The sequence below is a fragment of the Bombina bombina genome, chromosome 4 (genome assembly GCF_027579735.1).
Source record: "Bombina bombina isolate aBomBom1 chromosome 4, aBomBom1.pri, whole genome shotgun sequence".
Lineage (NCBI taxonomy): Eukaryota > Metazoa > Chordata > Amphibia > Anura > Bombinatoridae > Bombina > Bombina bombina.
The window spans coordinates 672,381,327-672,399,076 of NC_069502.1; the positions used below are offsets into that span (position 1 = coordinate 672,381,327).

Here is a 17,750-nt window from a genome sequence, read left to right on the forward strand (position 1 = left end):
GACCATTTAAACTCAGAATGTAATTTCTTTTAAAATTGTATATATATTTGTGTGTAGTAAAAAAAACACATTTATTTTGCTCACTTTACCTTTAATTTTAATATTGTGTTCTATAACTGTTCCAGAGAGGCAGGAGTGTATCCTTTTTTATGTTCAGAATCATGACCCTGCAACATACTACACTGTGACTGACTTTTGCAGCAGCTCATTTATGTCATAAGCATGCGCAAAATACTTTGTGGCATGTCTCTGGACTGCAAAACAATGCAAATTTTAGTAACAGAATAACAGTTTTAAATGCTTTGAAAACCTTTTGTATCCAGACCTTCTGCAATGCAGTGCATGTTTGCTGATATATAGTGTTCATGTACAAATTGCATGTGTCCCTTTTATTATACCTAAAGGGATATATAAGTGCAAAAAAAAAGCTCTAATATATTAGAAGATTTTGTTATTGCACTATTGCTTGCATGTAACAGTTTAATCCCTTTGCAGAGTTTAAACACACTGGGGGATAACTTAACACATCTGGTGAGCCAATGACAAAAGACAAATGTGTGTTGCCACCAATCACAGGCTAGCTCTCAAAAGTGTTGAATATGTACATAGTATTTCAACAAAGAACAACAAGAGAACAAAGTCAATAAAAAAAGTGAGTTTAATAATGTCCAAAAATATCATGCTCTATCTGAATCATGCAAGTTTAAAGGGAGACAAGTCGAAATTAAACTTTCATGACTCAGAGCATGCAATGTTAAACAACTTTCTAGTTTACTTCCATGAACAAAATATGCTCAGTCACCAGCTCCTGAGCATGTGTAAGAATTCACAGAATATATGTATATGCATTTGTGATTGGCTGATAACTGTCACATGATACAGGAGAAGTGGAAATAGACATTTGAAGTTCAGACTAAGTGCTTTTGCATTATCTTTTTATCATGCATTTGTTGATTATGCAAATCTACTGTATTTACTGGTTCTTTAAGACTTTTTCTGTCCATATTGTGCAACTATCTCTCATATTGTTTAGCTTGTCACCTCTGTTGCTGATTTGCTGTGCACTGTAATACTCTAGTGGAAAATCACTATCATATCATAGTGAATAATCTGTGACACTAGCAAGATGCTATTACTCTTGTGATTAACTGCTGTATCAATATGAATCTGTATTATGTTTTTCATTGTTCTTTTCTCATTTTGACTGTATACATTGTCTCGTCCACTCCTTGCAGGATTCTTTCCTGTAATCCTTATACCTGCTTAGCTGATCGCCCCTCCTGATCTTGTTTCCCTTGTGTGTGTCCCCAGGCTCTGATTTCCCCTCCTCGGGATGGCTCTCTTCCTCTGATTCCATTTGGCAATCCTCAGTGACTCCATCTGGTGGCAGAAGTAGCCACGCACGGCGACTCAGTTTCACGTCTGACAGCGGAGACACAGGGATAGGAACGTCTTGCTCTGACAGCGTGGAAAGTGAGTGTGCTGAAATCTCTTCCTTACATGGAACGTTTTAACTGTATTTTATATTGTTTGTGCTTGTGCACCAGTAGTATACATAGCTTTTATTTTTTCTCCTAAACGCAAACTTCATTAAGTTTATGATAAGCTTTAAAACTGGCTTCGCAATGAATCCATTTGAGTTCTTGGGTCTATTTTTCTTTTAGACTAAGAAACAAATATTAAGAAGATAAGGGGTGGAGTAAGCAGTGGAGCACTGCATATACATGAACCTTAAAGGGATACTTAACCCAAAAAAAAATTGATTTCATGATTCAGATAAAGCAGGCAATTTTAAGCAACTTTCCAGTTTACTCCTATTATCAATTTTTCTTTGTTCTTTTGCTATCTTTATTTAAAAAGCAGGAATGTAAGCTTAGGAGCCAGCCCCTTTTTGGTTCAGCACCTGGGTAGCGCTTGTTGATTGGTGGCTTAATATAGCCACCAATCAGCAAGCGCTACCCAGGGTGCTGAACCAAAATGGGATGGCTCCTAAGCTTACATTCCAGCCTTTTCAAATAAAGATACCAAGAGAACGAAGAAAAATTGATAACGGGGGTAAATTAAAGAAATGAAAGAAAAAAAAAATGTGGGTTTAGTATCCCTTTAAGCAACATACAACCTACATAGACTCTTTATAACTTCTACCGTATTGTTCATTTGTTTTAAGGGGACATAACATTAATTTGAATTCCCCCAAAATGTTTAATTATTCCTCATTTAAGAAAAAAAAAGAGAACTGGTAGTAGACACTGAATAATCCTACTACTTTCTTTATACTAGTGATTGTATAATCAGTGTGGGAGTTCATTTATATCTGTTCACTAATTGACCACATCATTCTGAAGAGATTTATCAAAGGGTATGTTCCTGTACTATAAAATAATGCACATTTTGTATATTTTACGTTGTTGGAACATCTGCATCTCTGCAAGGACTTCCAAGACATGGAGATCTAAAGTTATTTTATTCCAATCCTTGAACATTTTGCAAACAAATTGATAGCTTTAAATGCTTTTAAAACATTTATTTTGTATGCAGATCTTGTGCAGTGCATAACCGCTTATGTATTTAATGTGTGTGTAGTCTATTAAAGGGACACTGAACACAAATTTTTTTCTTTCGTGATTCAGATAGAGCATGCAATTCTAAGCAACGTTCTAATTTACTCCTATTATCAAATTTTCTTCGTTCTCTTGCTATCTTTAATTGAAAAATAAGACATCTCAGCTTTTTTTTGGGATCAGAACTCTGGACAGCATTTTTTTATTGGGGGATGAATAAATCCACCAATCAGCAAGGACAACCCAAGTTGTTCACCAAAAATGGGCCGGCATCTAAACTTTAATTCTTGCAGTTCAAATAAAGATACCAAGAGAATATAAAAAAATTTGATAATAGGAGTAAATTAGAAAGTTGCTTAAAATTGCATGCTCTATCTGAATCACAAAAGAACAAAATTGGGTTCAGTGTCCCTTTAAGTGTGCAATAGCATTGTCTAAAAAAAATGAAACGCGTTAATTAAAAAAATACTTTATTGTTTAAGAAATGCTAACCATCTTCTGAGCCTTCAGTGAGTCGTAATCGTGTGTGTGGGTATAAATGTTGGAAAAATGGTGCAGATAGACTTACTTTACGCAGGGTTGCCACAAGCCTTCAATTTGTGAAAAACTCCCACTATCTGTGAAGAGCAATAAAGCTAGGTATGTGCGTATGTATGTGTCTATATGTGTGTAAATCGATAATTTACTTTGTAAACTGAATGAAATGGACAACTTGTCCACTGAATGTTGGGCCAAATCCAGGTTTCTTGGTGAGGAAATTCTCTAGCCCATATGTGGGCATATGTTGTCCTGTATCTGTATTTTATAATGTTTTTGTTCAATTAACAATTTGTAACTTTTTTTTCTGTGCATTTTCTGAGAAATGAAAAGGTTACATTTTTTAGTTTTTGTTTCCTGTTTGCATCGTTTAGAGGAAATGCAAATTTCTCTCTTTAATGTGCTATGATTCACTAATCACCACTTCCTATGTCTTGAGAAACTTGTCCTGATGCCTTAATAAAGAGGGGTTAAAGGGTATGTGTGTGTATGGGGGAGGGTAATGTGAGTAACTAACAACAGACTGTGCCTTACAACTGGTTATCTAACTCCTCAATGCTGTGTGCAGGGTTATTCAGACCCTTTGCTTTTTTGTCAGATTTGCTATATAAACACAAATGGTTTACACTTTGCAAATGTGAAGTTCTAGCAAGAAGAATGGGACACTGTAGTCATCATTTTGTTCTTTGTTACATGTTTACAGGCCCTTTTAGTTATTTAGTTTTTATTTTTTTGCTGCTGTGTTGCATAACTCTGTGGGGTTTACACACTTGCAGAAGCAGTTGCCCGTTCAGCCAGTTGTTTTATCAGCCAGATTAGCAGGAATCACAAAACCAATACTGCAGTATTAGTTTTAATAACATATAAGCAACTTGTTCTTGTGCAAATATGCTGTTCTTTCATAGGCTGGTAGAAAATGTTTTTGTACTATGTCCTTTTAGGGAAAAAATAAACGCTACCACACAGTTCCAATAAATGAGTATTAGATAATCCGTGTATCATGTATCTCTCATCAGAAGTGGCTTCTGATCGCTATGCAGGAATTCATAGAAAAGCAAACCTGGAAAATTAGCTCTCGTGTGTTTGTACAATGTATTTCATTTTGTGTGTTTATGGGGACTCGTACTCTGTTCCATCTAAAACATAATGTTTGAAAATGTATAGCTGTGCTGAATAAAAACAACCTATTCTATATGAGTTGTCCCTATCGGCCAATGAGGACCCATATGCACACAATTAGACACTTCACATTAAAGGGACATTCCAGTCAAAATGTAAATGCACATAGAAACAAATTACATCTTTGAATAGAAACATATTTGCAGTATACATGTATTGCCAAAAATGCTTCTAATAAAAATTATCACTGTTTTAGTGTTAACATTTTTCTCTGCACGTGCATGTGAATCATAGCGAGATATTGTCAGTGCACCAGCATTTTAAATACTGCAGCTGCTCTGAGAGCCAGTGGGGCTTGCATCATGTCAGCAATTAACAAATTGAACCATTGCCAGATAGTACAAGCACCTTAGGATATCTAAGCAAGATGCTGGTGCACGGTGCATACTTAAATACACTTTTGAAACCGCTACAGCTTCTAGTAGAAGTATTTTTGCTAATACATCTATATTACAAAACTGTTTCTATTCAAAACTGAAATGTATCCGTGTGGATTCCAATTTTGGCTGGAATATCCCTTTAAATTTAAACAGCTTTTACTTAGCCTTTTTATGTGAACATATTTTAAATATGTTTAAAGGGACAGTTTACCCAAATCAAGACCTATTTTTAATATTATTAGCAATGAAAACTAAACATATGTGTGTGTGGCTTTTTTACAAAATCGTTTTTTTTTTTTTTTTTTTTAACGATTATAACATCAATAATCAAACTATTATGCCTGCAGCAGCACTGTGCACCACTGCATCTATTAAAGTAGCGTATCGCAGGCAGCATTCTTTGCCCAGTAGCAGGCTTCTTTCATAGATAAGGTGGTGCACAGTGCTGCTGCAGGCATACTCCAATAGTTAGATTCAGTGGAGGCTCCTCTATAGGCGCACGTGAACCCTCAGAAACAAAAGAAGAAAATATTTTTTTTGGCTGAATAAAATATAATTTTTCCAATAGCTCCCCTATTGGAAAAATTATATTTAATTACTCCCCAAAAAAGGTCAAAGCCAGACTGTTTTGAAAAAAAAATCTTTTTTTTTTTTTTTTTTTTTTAAAAACGCGGTAGAGTCTCTAGATGCCTGGCATACCCCTCTGCACTTTATTCATAAGAGCCTGCAGGCGCCGCTCCATCCCAGCCCCTATACTTCCCTAATCGCACAGTTCAGCCTGTGTGAGTGAGATGCAGACATCATCATCACACAGGTCACGTGCTGACGGTTGACAAGGCTCCTCCCCCTCATCGGCATGAAAACGCAGTGCGGGCTAGTCGTTTGAGCTGAGAGGAGCTCATTTTGTTAGCACACGAGAGAGACGAGTAGAGTGCTTGTCAAAAAGTTAGCAGCCTGAAACACAGACTGGAGGGAATAAAAGCATAGAACAGAGGTAAGGGGAGCCAAGGGATTGCTAGCCTGAATTACATGATTTATGTTATCAGCTTGCAATTTCTCTGATGTGCCAGCCTGGGCAAGAGCTGTCAGCCTCCCTCTCTGCACTTTACAAAGTTGCACATTTTATTTAACCCATTTGCTCCTACAAGTTATGAGCAACCTTAAATTTGCTCATAACTTATAGGAGCAAATGTCAGGATGTATGTGATGCTCTGGTCTCTCACTATATACAGGTTAGTTATGTACATACCTCACACACAGGCTATAACAACACGCAGTAATTCACATCACACACTGCTCTCACCTTGTACATAAGGATGTGTTAACATGAACAATAAGGTAACTGCAGGGTGTGTGTGTGTGTATATATGTATGTATGTATGTATATGTGTATGTATATATATATATATATATATATATATATATATATATATATATATATATATATATATGTGTATATATATGTGTATATATATGTGTGTATATATATATATATATATATATATATATATATATAATCAAAGAGCCAAAAGGAAAAGACTGCTGCTGACAACCGAAGTGCTGAAATCAGGTATGCGTTTATTCAACCACAGTCAAGGGGTCATTACAGACTGGAACACCTGACATGTTTTGCGCAGGCGTACCTGCGCTTCATCAGATTAGATTGGGTGATTAGTTTAGAGAAGTGTGTAATATTTTATAGGCTGCATGGACCAATGAGAAATAAGAGTAAATGTACTCCCTCTCTCCCTCTATTAACCCTTAGGTGGCCCTGTAATATAATTATGTATACCAAAGGCACAATAATGAGGGAGAGAGGGGGTAAATAAATCTATTACCGATCCATAAAAACAGTGTAACATCAAACAGAAAAACAGTAAAACATAATAACAAAAAACAAAGATAACAAGCATGAAAATAAGAGTAAAGCTAAAACATAAATAATAATAAAAACTGACAAGTAAATATACAGCACAACAAAGCATATCTAAAGAAGACAGTTAATAATACATATGGCCTTTATTAAAAGGCAGGGAGTATAGGTAATTATGTATTGTATATAATGTTTCAATCTATAACAATTCTCCTATTGTGCTAAGCTATTGATAAATAGCTGATTGTAGTATAGTAAAATCTAAATTTCATCAAGAATAAAAAATATACACAGAAATGGATCAACATAAAACAACGTGCATGTATATAAATACGTGCATTATACACAGCACAATAAAAAATATATATAACTATCAAATACACAAAGAAAGAAAATTATATGCAAATATTGACAATATAATAGCAATGCAGTATTGGAGATAATCTCTTCAAATTTAGTCTATCTCTATACCTATGCTCCTTACGATACAGTTTATATTAATATATTATGACTGGATATGGTAATTGAAGGAGTATATTAGTATAGATACACATATATAAAAAGAGGATAAGAGAACAAACAAATTTACATATATCCTACTCCAGGGCTCGACAAACCCAGGAGCTTGGGAGCCACTGGCACCTAGAATTTTACCCCTGGCTCCTAACTTTTTGGGTTATTCTCCATACATCTATATACAAATCCAATTGTCTGGCTCCTAAAAAATATGCCTGGCTCCTAAATATTCTTACTGGCTCCTAATTTTTGAACATATTCGTCAAGCACTACTCTATAGTTAGAGAAATTCATTAATTTTATATAACTAATCGGGATAAGTGTAAAGGATCTTTGAGGGCAGAGAAAAAGGGGAAGAAAGAAGAAATAGGAGAGAAGAGGCAGACAAAATATATAGTATCCTAAAGTTCTAAATTAATATTGCTTATCTAGTGAACAGATCTACATCTAGTCTTTTGTTTATGCCCTCAGGTGTCCTAGTGTTTAATACAATAATCCAAAAAACCTCTCTCTTTAGTAGGAGATTAACTCTATTTCCTCCTCTAGAGGTTTTAGGTATATTTTCTATGCCTATAAAAGAAAAATATTTTGTACCCTTTCCATGTTGTCTGAAATGTTTTGCCACTGGTGTTTTTGCTTCCTTTTCTTCTAATGATAGGAGGTGTTGTCTTATTCTCTGTTTCGGGGTCTTGTAGTGTTCCCAATATATTGTAGAGAGCAACATTTGCATGTAATTGGGTATATGACACATTGAGTTGTACAGTCAATTCTACTACTAATTTATATTTTTCTTGTAACAGTAGACATAAAAGATTTATTATTTTGGGTATATTTGCAGCTCTTACAGGGGATATGTCCACATTTGTAAAAAGCCATTAATTGGGTTTAACCAATTTATTGGAGATCTATTTTTTTCTGAAAGATCAGTTCTAGTAATGTCTCCCAAATGAAGGAACTCTTTTAGCTATATATTTGATTTTCTTCTTGTTGGTTATTGACCTAAGTACTTTGTCCATATGTGAAATAGGTAAATTCTTTCTTACTATATTAAATATATCGGTATATTGTCAACTATATTTTGTAATGAAGAGAATGTTATCATCTTGGATTTTGGTTTTAGAATCTTGTTTTTTTCTAAATAGTGAAGCCCTATCTACATTGGAAATATTCTATTCCATCTGAAGAAGCGATTTCTTATTATAGCCCCTTTGTATTAATCTGTCTGTAAGTTCTCTTGCTTGTTTGAAATATAATGCAATGTTAGAACAGTTTCTACGTATTCTAAGATATTGTCCTTTAGGGATGCCTCTTTTAACATGTGGAATGTGGCACGAGTCTGCATGTAAGATTGTATTTTTAGCCAGTGATTTCCTATATATAGAAGTAATTATTTTATCATTTGGTCCAATATCTAAGTGTATATCTAAATAATTTATTTCAGTTTTATTTTGTTGGCTAGTGAAACTCAGATTATACTTATTGGAATTCATATACTCTAGAAATAGTTCTGCGGTATATTTGCCATCATCTTTCCATATGAGTATTATGTCGTTAATAAATCTGCCATATAATATTATATTGTTACTAAAAGGGCAGTCTTCTGAAAGGATAAGGCAAAGTTCAAGCCAGCCCATATAAATATTGGCAAATGCTGGAGCAAACTTTGCCCCCATAGCCGTACTACTTTTTTGTAAATAATATTCTCCTTCATAAACAAAATAATTATGTTAAAGTAAAAACTCTGTAATTGATATTATTATAAATTTTATGAAGTGATTATCATATTCAGTATATCTTTGTAGCATTTTGGATAGGGCATCTAAACCTAGTTGATGTGGTATGTTTGAGTATAATGCTGTAACGTCAATGGTCAGCCATTTGTATTGTTTATACAATTGTATATCTGTAAGTTGTTGAATAAGATGTGAGCTATATCTAATATATCCTGGTAAAGCCAGGACTATCGGTTGAAGTACATGGTAAAGCCATTCGCTCAATCTTTCACAAAGTAAGCCATTTCTAGCCACTAATTGGTCTACCCGGTGGATTGATAGTGATTTTGTGAATTTTAGGTGTAATTCTAAAATATGGTATCCTGGGGTCATTAACAATAAGATAATCAACCAAGTCTTTGTCCATAAAATTATTTTCAATGGCTCTATCTAGTAGGGATATCATCATTTGTTTGAAAGACATGGTGGGGTTGTAGGGGAGTTTTATGTACAGATCTCCATTATTAAAGGGACAGTCTAGTATAAATTAAACTTTCATTATTCAGATACGACTTTTAATTTTAATCAACTTTCCAATTTACTTTTATCATCAAATTTTTGCTTTTTTCTCTTGGTATTCTTAGTTTAAACTAAACATAGGTAGGCTCATATGCTAATTTCTAAGCCTTTGAGGGCTGCCTCTTATCACATGCTTTTTAAATCTCTTTTCAACACAAAGAGACAGAAAGTACACGTGGGCCATATAGATAACACTGTGTTCAGGCACAGGGGGTTATTTAAGATTTAGCACAAAACAATGCTAAATTTAAGATAATAGATAATAAACAGTCATAGTCATGTGATCAGGGGGCTGGAAGAAGGTTCCTAGATACAAGGTAATCTGAGGTAAAAAGTATATTAATATAACTGTGTTGGTTGTGCAAAACTGGGGAATGGGTAATAAAGGGATTATCTATCTTTTAAAACAATAACATTTCTATGGTAGACTGTCCCTTTAAGTTGTGACATAACTTCATTATGATAATCTTCCTTATTGAGTATAACTACTGCCCCGCCCTTGTCTTCCTGAGTAATGATATCTTGATTTTTACTTAGTTCATTAAGAGCTCTTCTCTGAGTTTTTGTAAGATTATCCCTATATTTAGCCGTATCTGTCTGAATTTGTTTACTCAACATTGTGAGTTCTTTTTCTGTCACTTTTTGATACATATCTATAGTATGATCTGTACTATGTATCGGATAAAAATATGATTTGTCTTTGAAACTAAATCTCATATCTAATGTGGATTGTGTATGTGTACTAGCCTGTGATGATAGTGTAATAAGTTGTGTTAGATCTTTAAGTTTGGTATATTGTAATCCAACTGATGGAAATGTCTGTGTAACCTGTGATTGTAGTGAAGTGCTGCCGTCACTGGGGAGCTACAGTTCATTGAGGGAACCATGAATGCCAACATGTACTGTGACATACTGAAGCAGAGCATGATCCCCCTCCCTTCGGAGACTGGGTTGCAGTATTCCAACATGGTAACAACCCCAAACACACCTCCAAGACGACCACTGCCTTGCTAAAGAAGCTGAAGGTAAAGGTGATGGACTGGCCAAGCATGTCTCCAGACCTAAACCCTATTGAGCATTTGTGGGGCATCCTCAATCAGAAGGTGGGGGAACGCAAGGTCTCTAACATCCACCAGCTCTGTGATGTCGTCATGGAAGAGTAGAACAGAACTCCAGTGGCAACCTGTGAAGCTCTGGTGAACTTCATGCTCAAGAGGATTAAGGCAGTGCTGGGAAATACTGGTGGCCACACAAAATATTGACTTTTTTTATAAGTCTAAGAAGTATGCGCAGAGCTAGTATACCAAACAAAATATTGACACTTTGGGCCCAATTTGGACATTTCCACTTAGGGGTGTACTCACTTTTGTTGCCAACGGTTTAGACATTAATGGCTGTGTGTTGAGTTATTTTGAGGGGACAGCAAATTTACACTGTTATACAGGCTGTAGACTCACTACTTTAAATTGTAGCAAAGTGTAATTTCTTCAGTGTTGTCACATGAAAAGATATAATAAAATATTTACAAAAAATGTGAGGGGTGTATACGCACACGCACACGCACACGCACGCACGCACACACACACACACACACACTTAAATGGGCGGAGCCATCTAAGGGTCGGGGCTAGTGCCCCACCATCAGAAGTAGCAACCTCCACTCCCTCTGCTCTCCCGGTATCGGCCCTGAGCCCAGTATTTTGTCCACCTCAGCACAAAGTACTTCACATCATAGTTATTCACATCTGTGCATGGCTTATTTACATATAGAATTTGATTGGAGAGGAGGGGGGCGTGCTAAGTTCTTTCAGTTCAGCCCTTTCTTTAGGGAGTGCCAGCATTGTTGTAAAAATACACAGGAGTGGCAAATGTAAAAGTATATTTTTACAAACTTTTTGAAAAACATTTAATACATATATGTATTTTGCACAGGTAATGCGTTAACTAGCTGTCTATTAAATTTTTCAGGTCACTGCACTGGCCCTTTCATATGCATGACAGTAAACATTTGAGTACCACGTCACTTTAAATGAAAACTGTAATAGCAATGTGCAAGTTTAAAGCAAACAAATATGTATAAGGTAAAACGGTTTAATGCGTTGATGTATAAAGATATAGTAAATGCATTTAACTAAAGTACCCAATACACAAAACAAATAAGAACCACTTACCGGGCCTAACTGTAAAAAAATAAAGTTCAAACTCAAATTTGTTAAGAATAAAATATTGTATTTCTCCAACATAGGTGTGTCCGGTCCACGGCGTCATCCTTACTTGTGGGATATTCTCTTCCCCAACAGGAAATGGCAAAGAGCCCAGCAAAGCTGGTCACATGATCCCTCCTAGGCTCCGCCCTCCTCAGTCATTCTCTTTGCCGTTGCACAGGCAACATCTCCACGGAGATGGCTCAGAGTTTTTTGGTGTTTAAATGTAGTTTTTATTCTTCAATCAAGAGTTTGTTATTTTAAAATAGTGCTGGTATGTACTATTTACTCTGAAACAGAAAAGAGATGAAGATTTCTGTTTGTAAGAGGAAAATGATTTTAGCAACCGATGGCTGTTTCCACACAGGACTGTTGAGAGGCATTAACTTCAGTTGGGGGAAACAGTGAGCAGACTTTGGCTGCTTGAGGTATGACACATTTCTAACAAGACTTGGTAATGCTGGAAGCTGTCATTTTCCCTATGGGATCCGGTAAGCCATTTTCTTAATTTTCAATATAAGAATACAAGGGCTTCACAAGGGCTTTAAAGACTGGTAGACATTTTTCTGGGCCAAAACGATTACTATATAAGCATGTTTAATGGTTTATAACTTAGGAGAGTTATTTTAATATTGGCAAATTGTTAAAAAAACGGACAGGCACTGTATTGGACACCTTTTTCACTGGGGGCCTTTTCTAGTCATAGGCAGAGCCTCATTTTCGCGCCACTAATGCGCAGTTGTTTTTGAGAAGCAAGGCATGCAGATGCATGTGTGAGGAGCTCAGATCCACTGAAAAAGCTTATTGAAGGCGTCATTTGGTATCGTATTCCCCTCTGGGCTTGGTTGGGTCTCAGCAAAGCAGATACCAGGGACTGTATAGGGGTTAAATGTAAAAACGGCTCCGGTTCCGTTATTTTAAGAGTTAAAGCTTTCAAATTTGGTGTGCAATACTTTTAAGGTTTTATGACACTGTGGTGAAATTTTGGTGAATTTTGAACATTTCCTTCATACTTTTGCGTATATTCAGTAAAAAAGTGTGTTCAGTTTAAAATTTAAAGAGACAGTAACGGTTTTATTTTAAAACGTTTTTTGTGCTTTGTTACCAAGTTTATGCCTATTAACATGTCTGAACTACCAGATAGACGATGTTCTGTATGTTCGGAAGCCAAGGTTCCTATCCATTTAAATATATGTGATAAATGTGACAAACAAAGTAGGGACAATGATACCACTGATAATAATGTTGCCCAAAACGATTCCTTAAGTGAGGGGAGTAAGCATGGTACTGCATCATCCCCTTCTATGTCTACACCAGTCTTGCCCACTCAGGAGGCCCCTAGTACATCTAGTGCGCCAATCCTCCTTACTATGCAACAATTAACGGCTGTAATGGATAATTCTATTAAAACATTTTAGCCAAAATGCCCACTTATCAGCGAAAGCGCGACTGCTCTGTTTTAGATACTGAAGAGCATGAGGACGCTGATGATAATGGTTCTGACATGCCCTTACACCAGTCTGAAGGGGCTAGGGAGGTTTTGTCTGAGGGAGAAATTTCAGATTCAGGAAAAATTTCTCAACAAGCTGAACCTGATGTTATTACATTTAAATTTAAATTGGAACATCTCCGCGCTCTGCTTAAGGAGGTGTTATCTACTCTGGATGATTGTGACAATTTGGTCATTCCAGAGAAATTATGTAAAATGGACAGGTTCCTAGAGGTCCCGGTGCCCCCCGAAGCTTTTCCTATACCCAAGCGGGTGGCGGACATTGTAAATAAAGAATGGGAAAGGCCCGGCATACCCTTTGTCCCTCCCCCTATATTTAAGAAATTATTTCCTATGGTCGACCCCAGGAAGGACTTATGGCAGACAGTCCCCAAGGTCGAGGGGGCGGTTTCTACTCTAAACAAACGCACCACTATCCCTATAGAAGATAGTTGTGCTTTTAAAGATCCTATGGACAAAAAATTAGAGGGTTTGCTTAAAAAGATGTTTGTTCAGCAAGGTTACCTTCTACAACCAATTTCATGCATTGTTCATGTCACTACAGCAGCGTGTTTCTGGTTCGAGGAACTAGAAAAGTCGCTCAATCAAGCATCCTCTTATGAGGAGGTTATGGGCAGAGTTCAAGCACTTAAGTTGGCTAACTCTTTTACCTTAGACGCCACTTTGCAATTAGCTAGATTAGCGGCGAAAAATTCTGGGTTTGCTATTGTGGCGCGCAGAGCGCTTTGGCTAAAGTCTTGGTCAGCGGATGCGTCCTCCAAGAACAAATTGCTTAACATACCTTTCAAGGGGAAAACGCTGTTTGGCTCTGACTTGAAAGAGATTATTTCAGATATCACTGGAGGTAAGGGCCACGCCCTTCCTCAGGATAGGTCTTTTAAGGCTAAAAATAAACCAAATTTTCGTCCCTTTCGCAGAAACGGACCAGCCTCAACTTCTACATCCTCTAAGCAAGAGGGTAATACTTCTCAAACCAAGCCAGCCTGGAGGCCAATGCAAGGCTGGAACAAAGGTAAGCAGGCCAAGAAACCTGCCACTGCTACCAAGACAGCATGAGATGTTGGCCCCCGATCCGGGACCGGATCTGGTGGGGGGCAGACTTTCTCTCTTCGCTCAGGCTTGGGCAAGAGATGTTCTGGATCCTTGGGCGCTAGAAATAGTCTCCCAAGGTTATCTTCTGGAATTCAAGGAGCTACCCCCAAGGGGAAGGTTCCACAGGTCTCAATTGTCTTCAGACCACATAAAAAGACAGGCATTCTTACATTGTGTAGAAGACCTGTTAAAAATGGGAGTGATTCATCCTGTTCCATTAGGAGAACAAGGGATGGGATTCTACTCCAATCTGTTCATAGTTCCCAAAAAAGAGGGAACATTCAGACCAATCTTAGATCTCAAGATCCTAAACAAATTTCTCAAGGTTCCATCGTTCAAAATGGAAACCATTCGGACAATTCTTCCTACCATCCAGGAAGGTCAATTCATGACCACGGTGGATTTAAAGGATGCGTATCTACATATTCCTATCCACAAGGAACATCATCGGTTCCTAAGGTTCGCCTTTCTGGACAAGCATTACCAGTTTGTGGCACTTCCATTCGGATTAGCCACTGCTCCAAGAATTTTCACAAAGGTACTAGGGTCCCTTCTAGCGGTGCTAAGACCAAGGGGCATTGCAGTAGTACCTTACTTGGACGACATACTGATTCAAGCGTCGTCTCTACCACAAGCAAAGGCTCATACGGACATTGTCCTGGCCTTTCTCAGATCTCACGGGTGGAAAGTGAACGTAGAAAAAAGTTCTCTATCTCCGTCAACAAGAGTTCCCTTCTTGGGAACAATAATAGACTCCTTAGAAATGAGGATTTTTCTGACAGAGGCCAGAAAATCAAAACTTCTAAGCTCTTGTCAAGTACTTCATTCTGTTCTTCTTCCTTCCATAGCGCAGTGCATGGAAGTAATAGGTTTGATGGTCGCGGCAATGGACATAGTTCCTTTTGCGCGAATTCATCTAAGACCATTACAACTGTGCATGCTCAGTCAGTGGAATGGGGATTATACAGACTTGTCTCCGACGATACAAGTAGATCAGAGGACCAGAGATTCACTCCGTTGGTGGCTGACCCTGGACAACCTGTCACAAGGGATGAGCTTCCGCAGACCAGAGTGGGTCATTGTCACGACCGACGCCAGTCTGGTGGGCTGGGGCGCGGTCTGGGAACCCCTGAAAGCTCAGGGTCTTTGGTCTCGGGAAGAATCTCTTCTCCCGATAAATATTCTGGAACTGAGAGCGATATTCAATGCTCTCAAGGCTTGGCCTCAGCTAGCAAAGGCCAAATTCATACGGTTTCAATCAGACAACATGACGACTGTTGCGTATATCAACCATCAGGGGGGAACAAGGAGTTCCCTGGCGCTGGAAGAAGTGACCAAAATAATTCAATGGGCGGAGACTCACTCCTGCCACTTGTCTGCAATCCACATCCCAGGAGTGGAAAATTGGGAAGCGGATTTTCTGAGTCGTCAGACATTTCATCCGGGGGAGTGGGAACTCCATCCGGAAATCTTTGCCCAAATAATTCAATTGTGGGGCATTCCAGACATGGATCTGATGGCGTCTCGTCAGAACTTCAAGGTTCCTTGCTACGGGTCCAGATCCAGGGATCCCAAGGCGACTCTAGTGGATGCACTAGTAGCACCTTGGAGCTTCAACCTAGCTTATGTGTTCCCACCGTTTCCTCTCATTCCCAGGCTGGTAGCCAGGATCAAACAGGAGAGGGTATCGGTGATCTTGATAGCTCCTGCGTGGCCACGCAGGACTTGGTATGCAGATCTGGTGAATATGTCATCGGCTCCACCATGGAAGCTACCTTTGAGACAGGACCTTCTTGTTCAAGGTCCGTTCGAACATCCGAATCTGGCCTCACTCCAACTGACTGCTTGGAGATTGAACGCTTGATTTTATCAAAGCGAGGGTTCTCAGATTCTGTCATTGATACTCTTGTTCAGGCCAGAAAGCCTGTAACTAGAAAAATCTACCATAAAATATGGAAAAAATATATCTGTTGGTGTGAATCTAAAGGATTCCCATGGAACAAGATAAAAATTCCTAAGATTCTATCCTTTCTTCAAGAAGGTTTGGAGAAAGGATTATCTGCAAGTTCTTTGAAGGGACAGATTTCTGCTTTATCTGTTTTACTTCACAAAAAGCTGGCGGCTGTGCCAGATGTTCAAGCTTTTGTTCAGGCTCTGGTTAGAATCAAGCCTGTTTACAAACCTTTGACTCCTCCTTGGAGTCTTGATTTAGTTCTTTCAGTTCTTCAGGGGGTTCCGTTTGAACCCCTACATTCCGTTGATATCAAGTTATTATCTTGGAAAGTTTTGTTTTTGGTTGCAATTTCTTCTGCTAGAAGAGTTTCAGAGTTATCTGCTCTGCAGTGTTCTCCTCCTTATCTGGTGTTCCATGCAGATAAGGTGGTTTTGCGTACTAAACCTGGTTTTCTTCCGAAAGTTGTTTCTAACAAAAATATTAACCAGGAGATAGTCGTGCCTTCTTTGTGTCCGAATCCAGTTTCAAGGAAGGAACGTTTGTTGCACAATTTGGATGTAGTTCGTGCTCTAAAATTCTATTTAGAGGCTACAAAGGATTTCAGACAAACATCTTCCTTGTTTGTTGTTTATTCTGGTAAAAGGAGAGGTCAAAAAGCAACTTCTACCTCTCTCTCTTTTTGGCTTAAAAGCATCATCAGATTGGCTTATGAGACTGCCGGACGGCAGCCTCCTGAAAGAATCACAGCTCATTCCACTAGGGCCGTGGCTTCCACATGGGCCTTCAAGAACGAGGCTTCTGTTGATCAGATATGTAAGGCAGCGACTTGGTCTTCACTGCACACTTTTACCAAATTTTACAAATTTGATACTTTTGCTTCTTCTGAGGCTATTTTTGGGAGAAAGGTTTTGCAAGCCGTGGTGCCTTCCATCTAGGTGACCTGATTTGCTCCCTCCCATCATCCGTGTCCTAAAGCTTTGGTATTGGTTCCCGCAAGAAAGGATGACACCGTGGACCGGTCACACCTATGTTGGAGAAAACAGAATTTATGTTTACCTGATAAATTACTTACTCCAACGGTGTGTCCGGTCCACGGCCCGCCCTGGTTTTTTAATCAGGTCTGATGATTTATTTTCTCTAACTACAGTCACCACGGTATCATATGATTTCTCCTATGCAAATATTCCTCCTTTACGTCGGTCGATTGACTGGGGAGGGCGGAGCCTAGGAGGGATCATGTGACCAGCTTTGCTGGGCTCTTTGCCATTTCCTGTTGGGGAAGAGAATATCCCACAAGTAAGGATGACGCCGTGGACCGGACACACCGTTGGAGAAAGTAATTTATCAGGTAATCATAAATTCTGTTTTTACATGGAACAGAGGAAATTAAGTTGTGTACAATGTCTTGTTAATCAGAATATTATCATAATGCTTACATGTAGCTAAACATATGCTTCTAAGTCACCTTGCTTTGTTGCATTTTGTGAGATAATTAAGAAAAATAGAGGGGCCCCCTGGTCTGACAGATGATAAATGATCCTGGTGCATTTGTGCTACACAGTTATTTTTGGAATGTGGCAAAGAGGTGTGCAACTAAATAAAAATCTGACTTCACTGTAGACAAAAGATTTTATTTTGAACATGAAAAAGGAA

The 17,750-nt window shown here is 38.1% G+C and overlaps 1 protein-coding gene across 2 annotated transcripts in view; it reads left to right on the forward strand.

Annotated features, from left to right (window-relative positions):
- Window positions 1–17,750, forward strand: part of CEP85L (centrosomal protein 85 like) — a 439,304-nt gene that overhangs the window by 131,874 nt on the left and 289,680 nt on the right. For both annotated transcript variants that reach the window (XM_053710792.1, XM_053710791.1), the window contains exon 2: window positions 1,312–1,473. In XM_053710792.1, coding sequence (XP_053566767.1) covers window positions 1,312–1,473 — 162 coding nt within the window. The remainder of the gene's footprint in view (window positions 1–1,311; window positions 1,474–17,750) is intronic.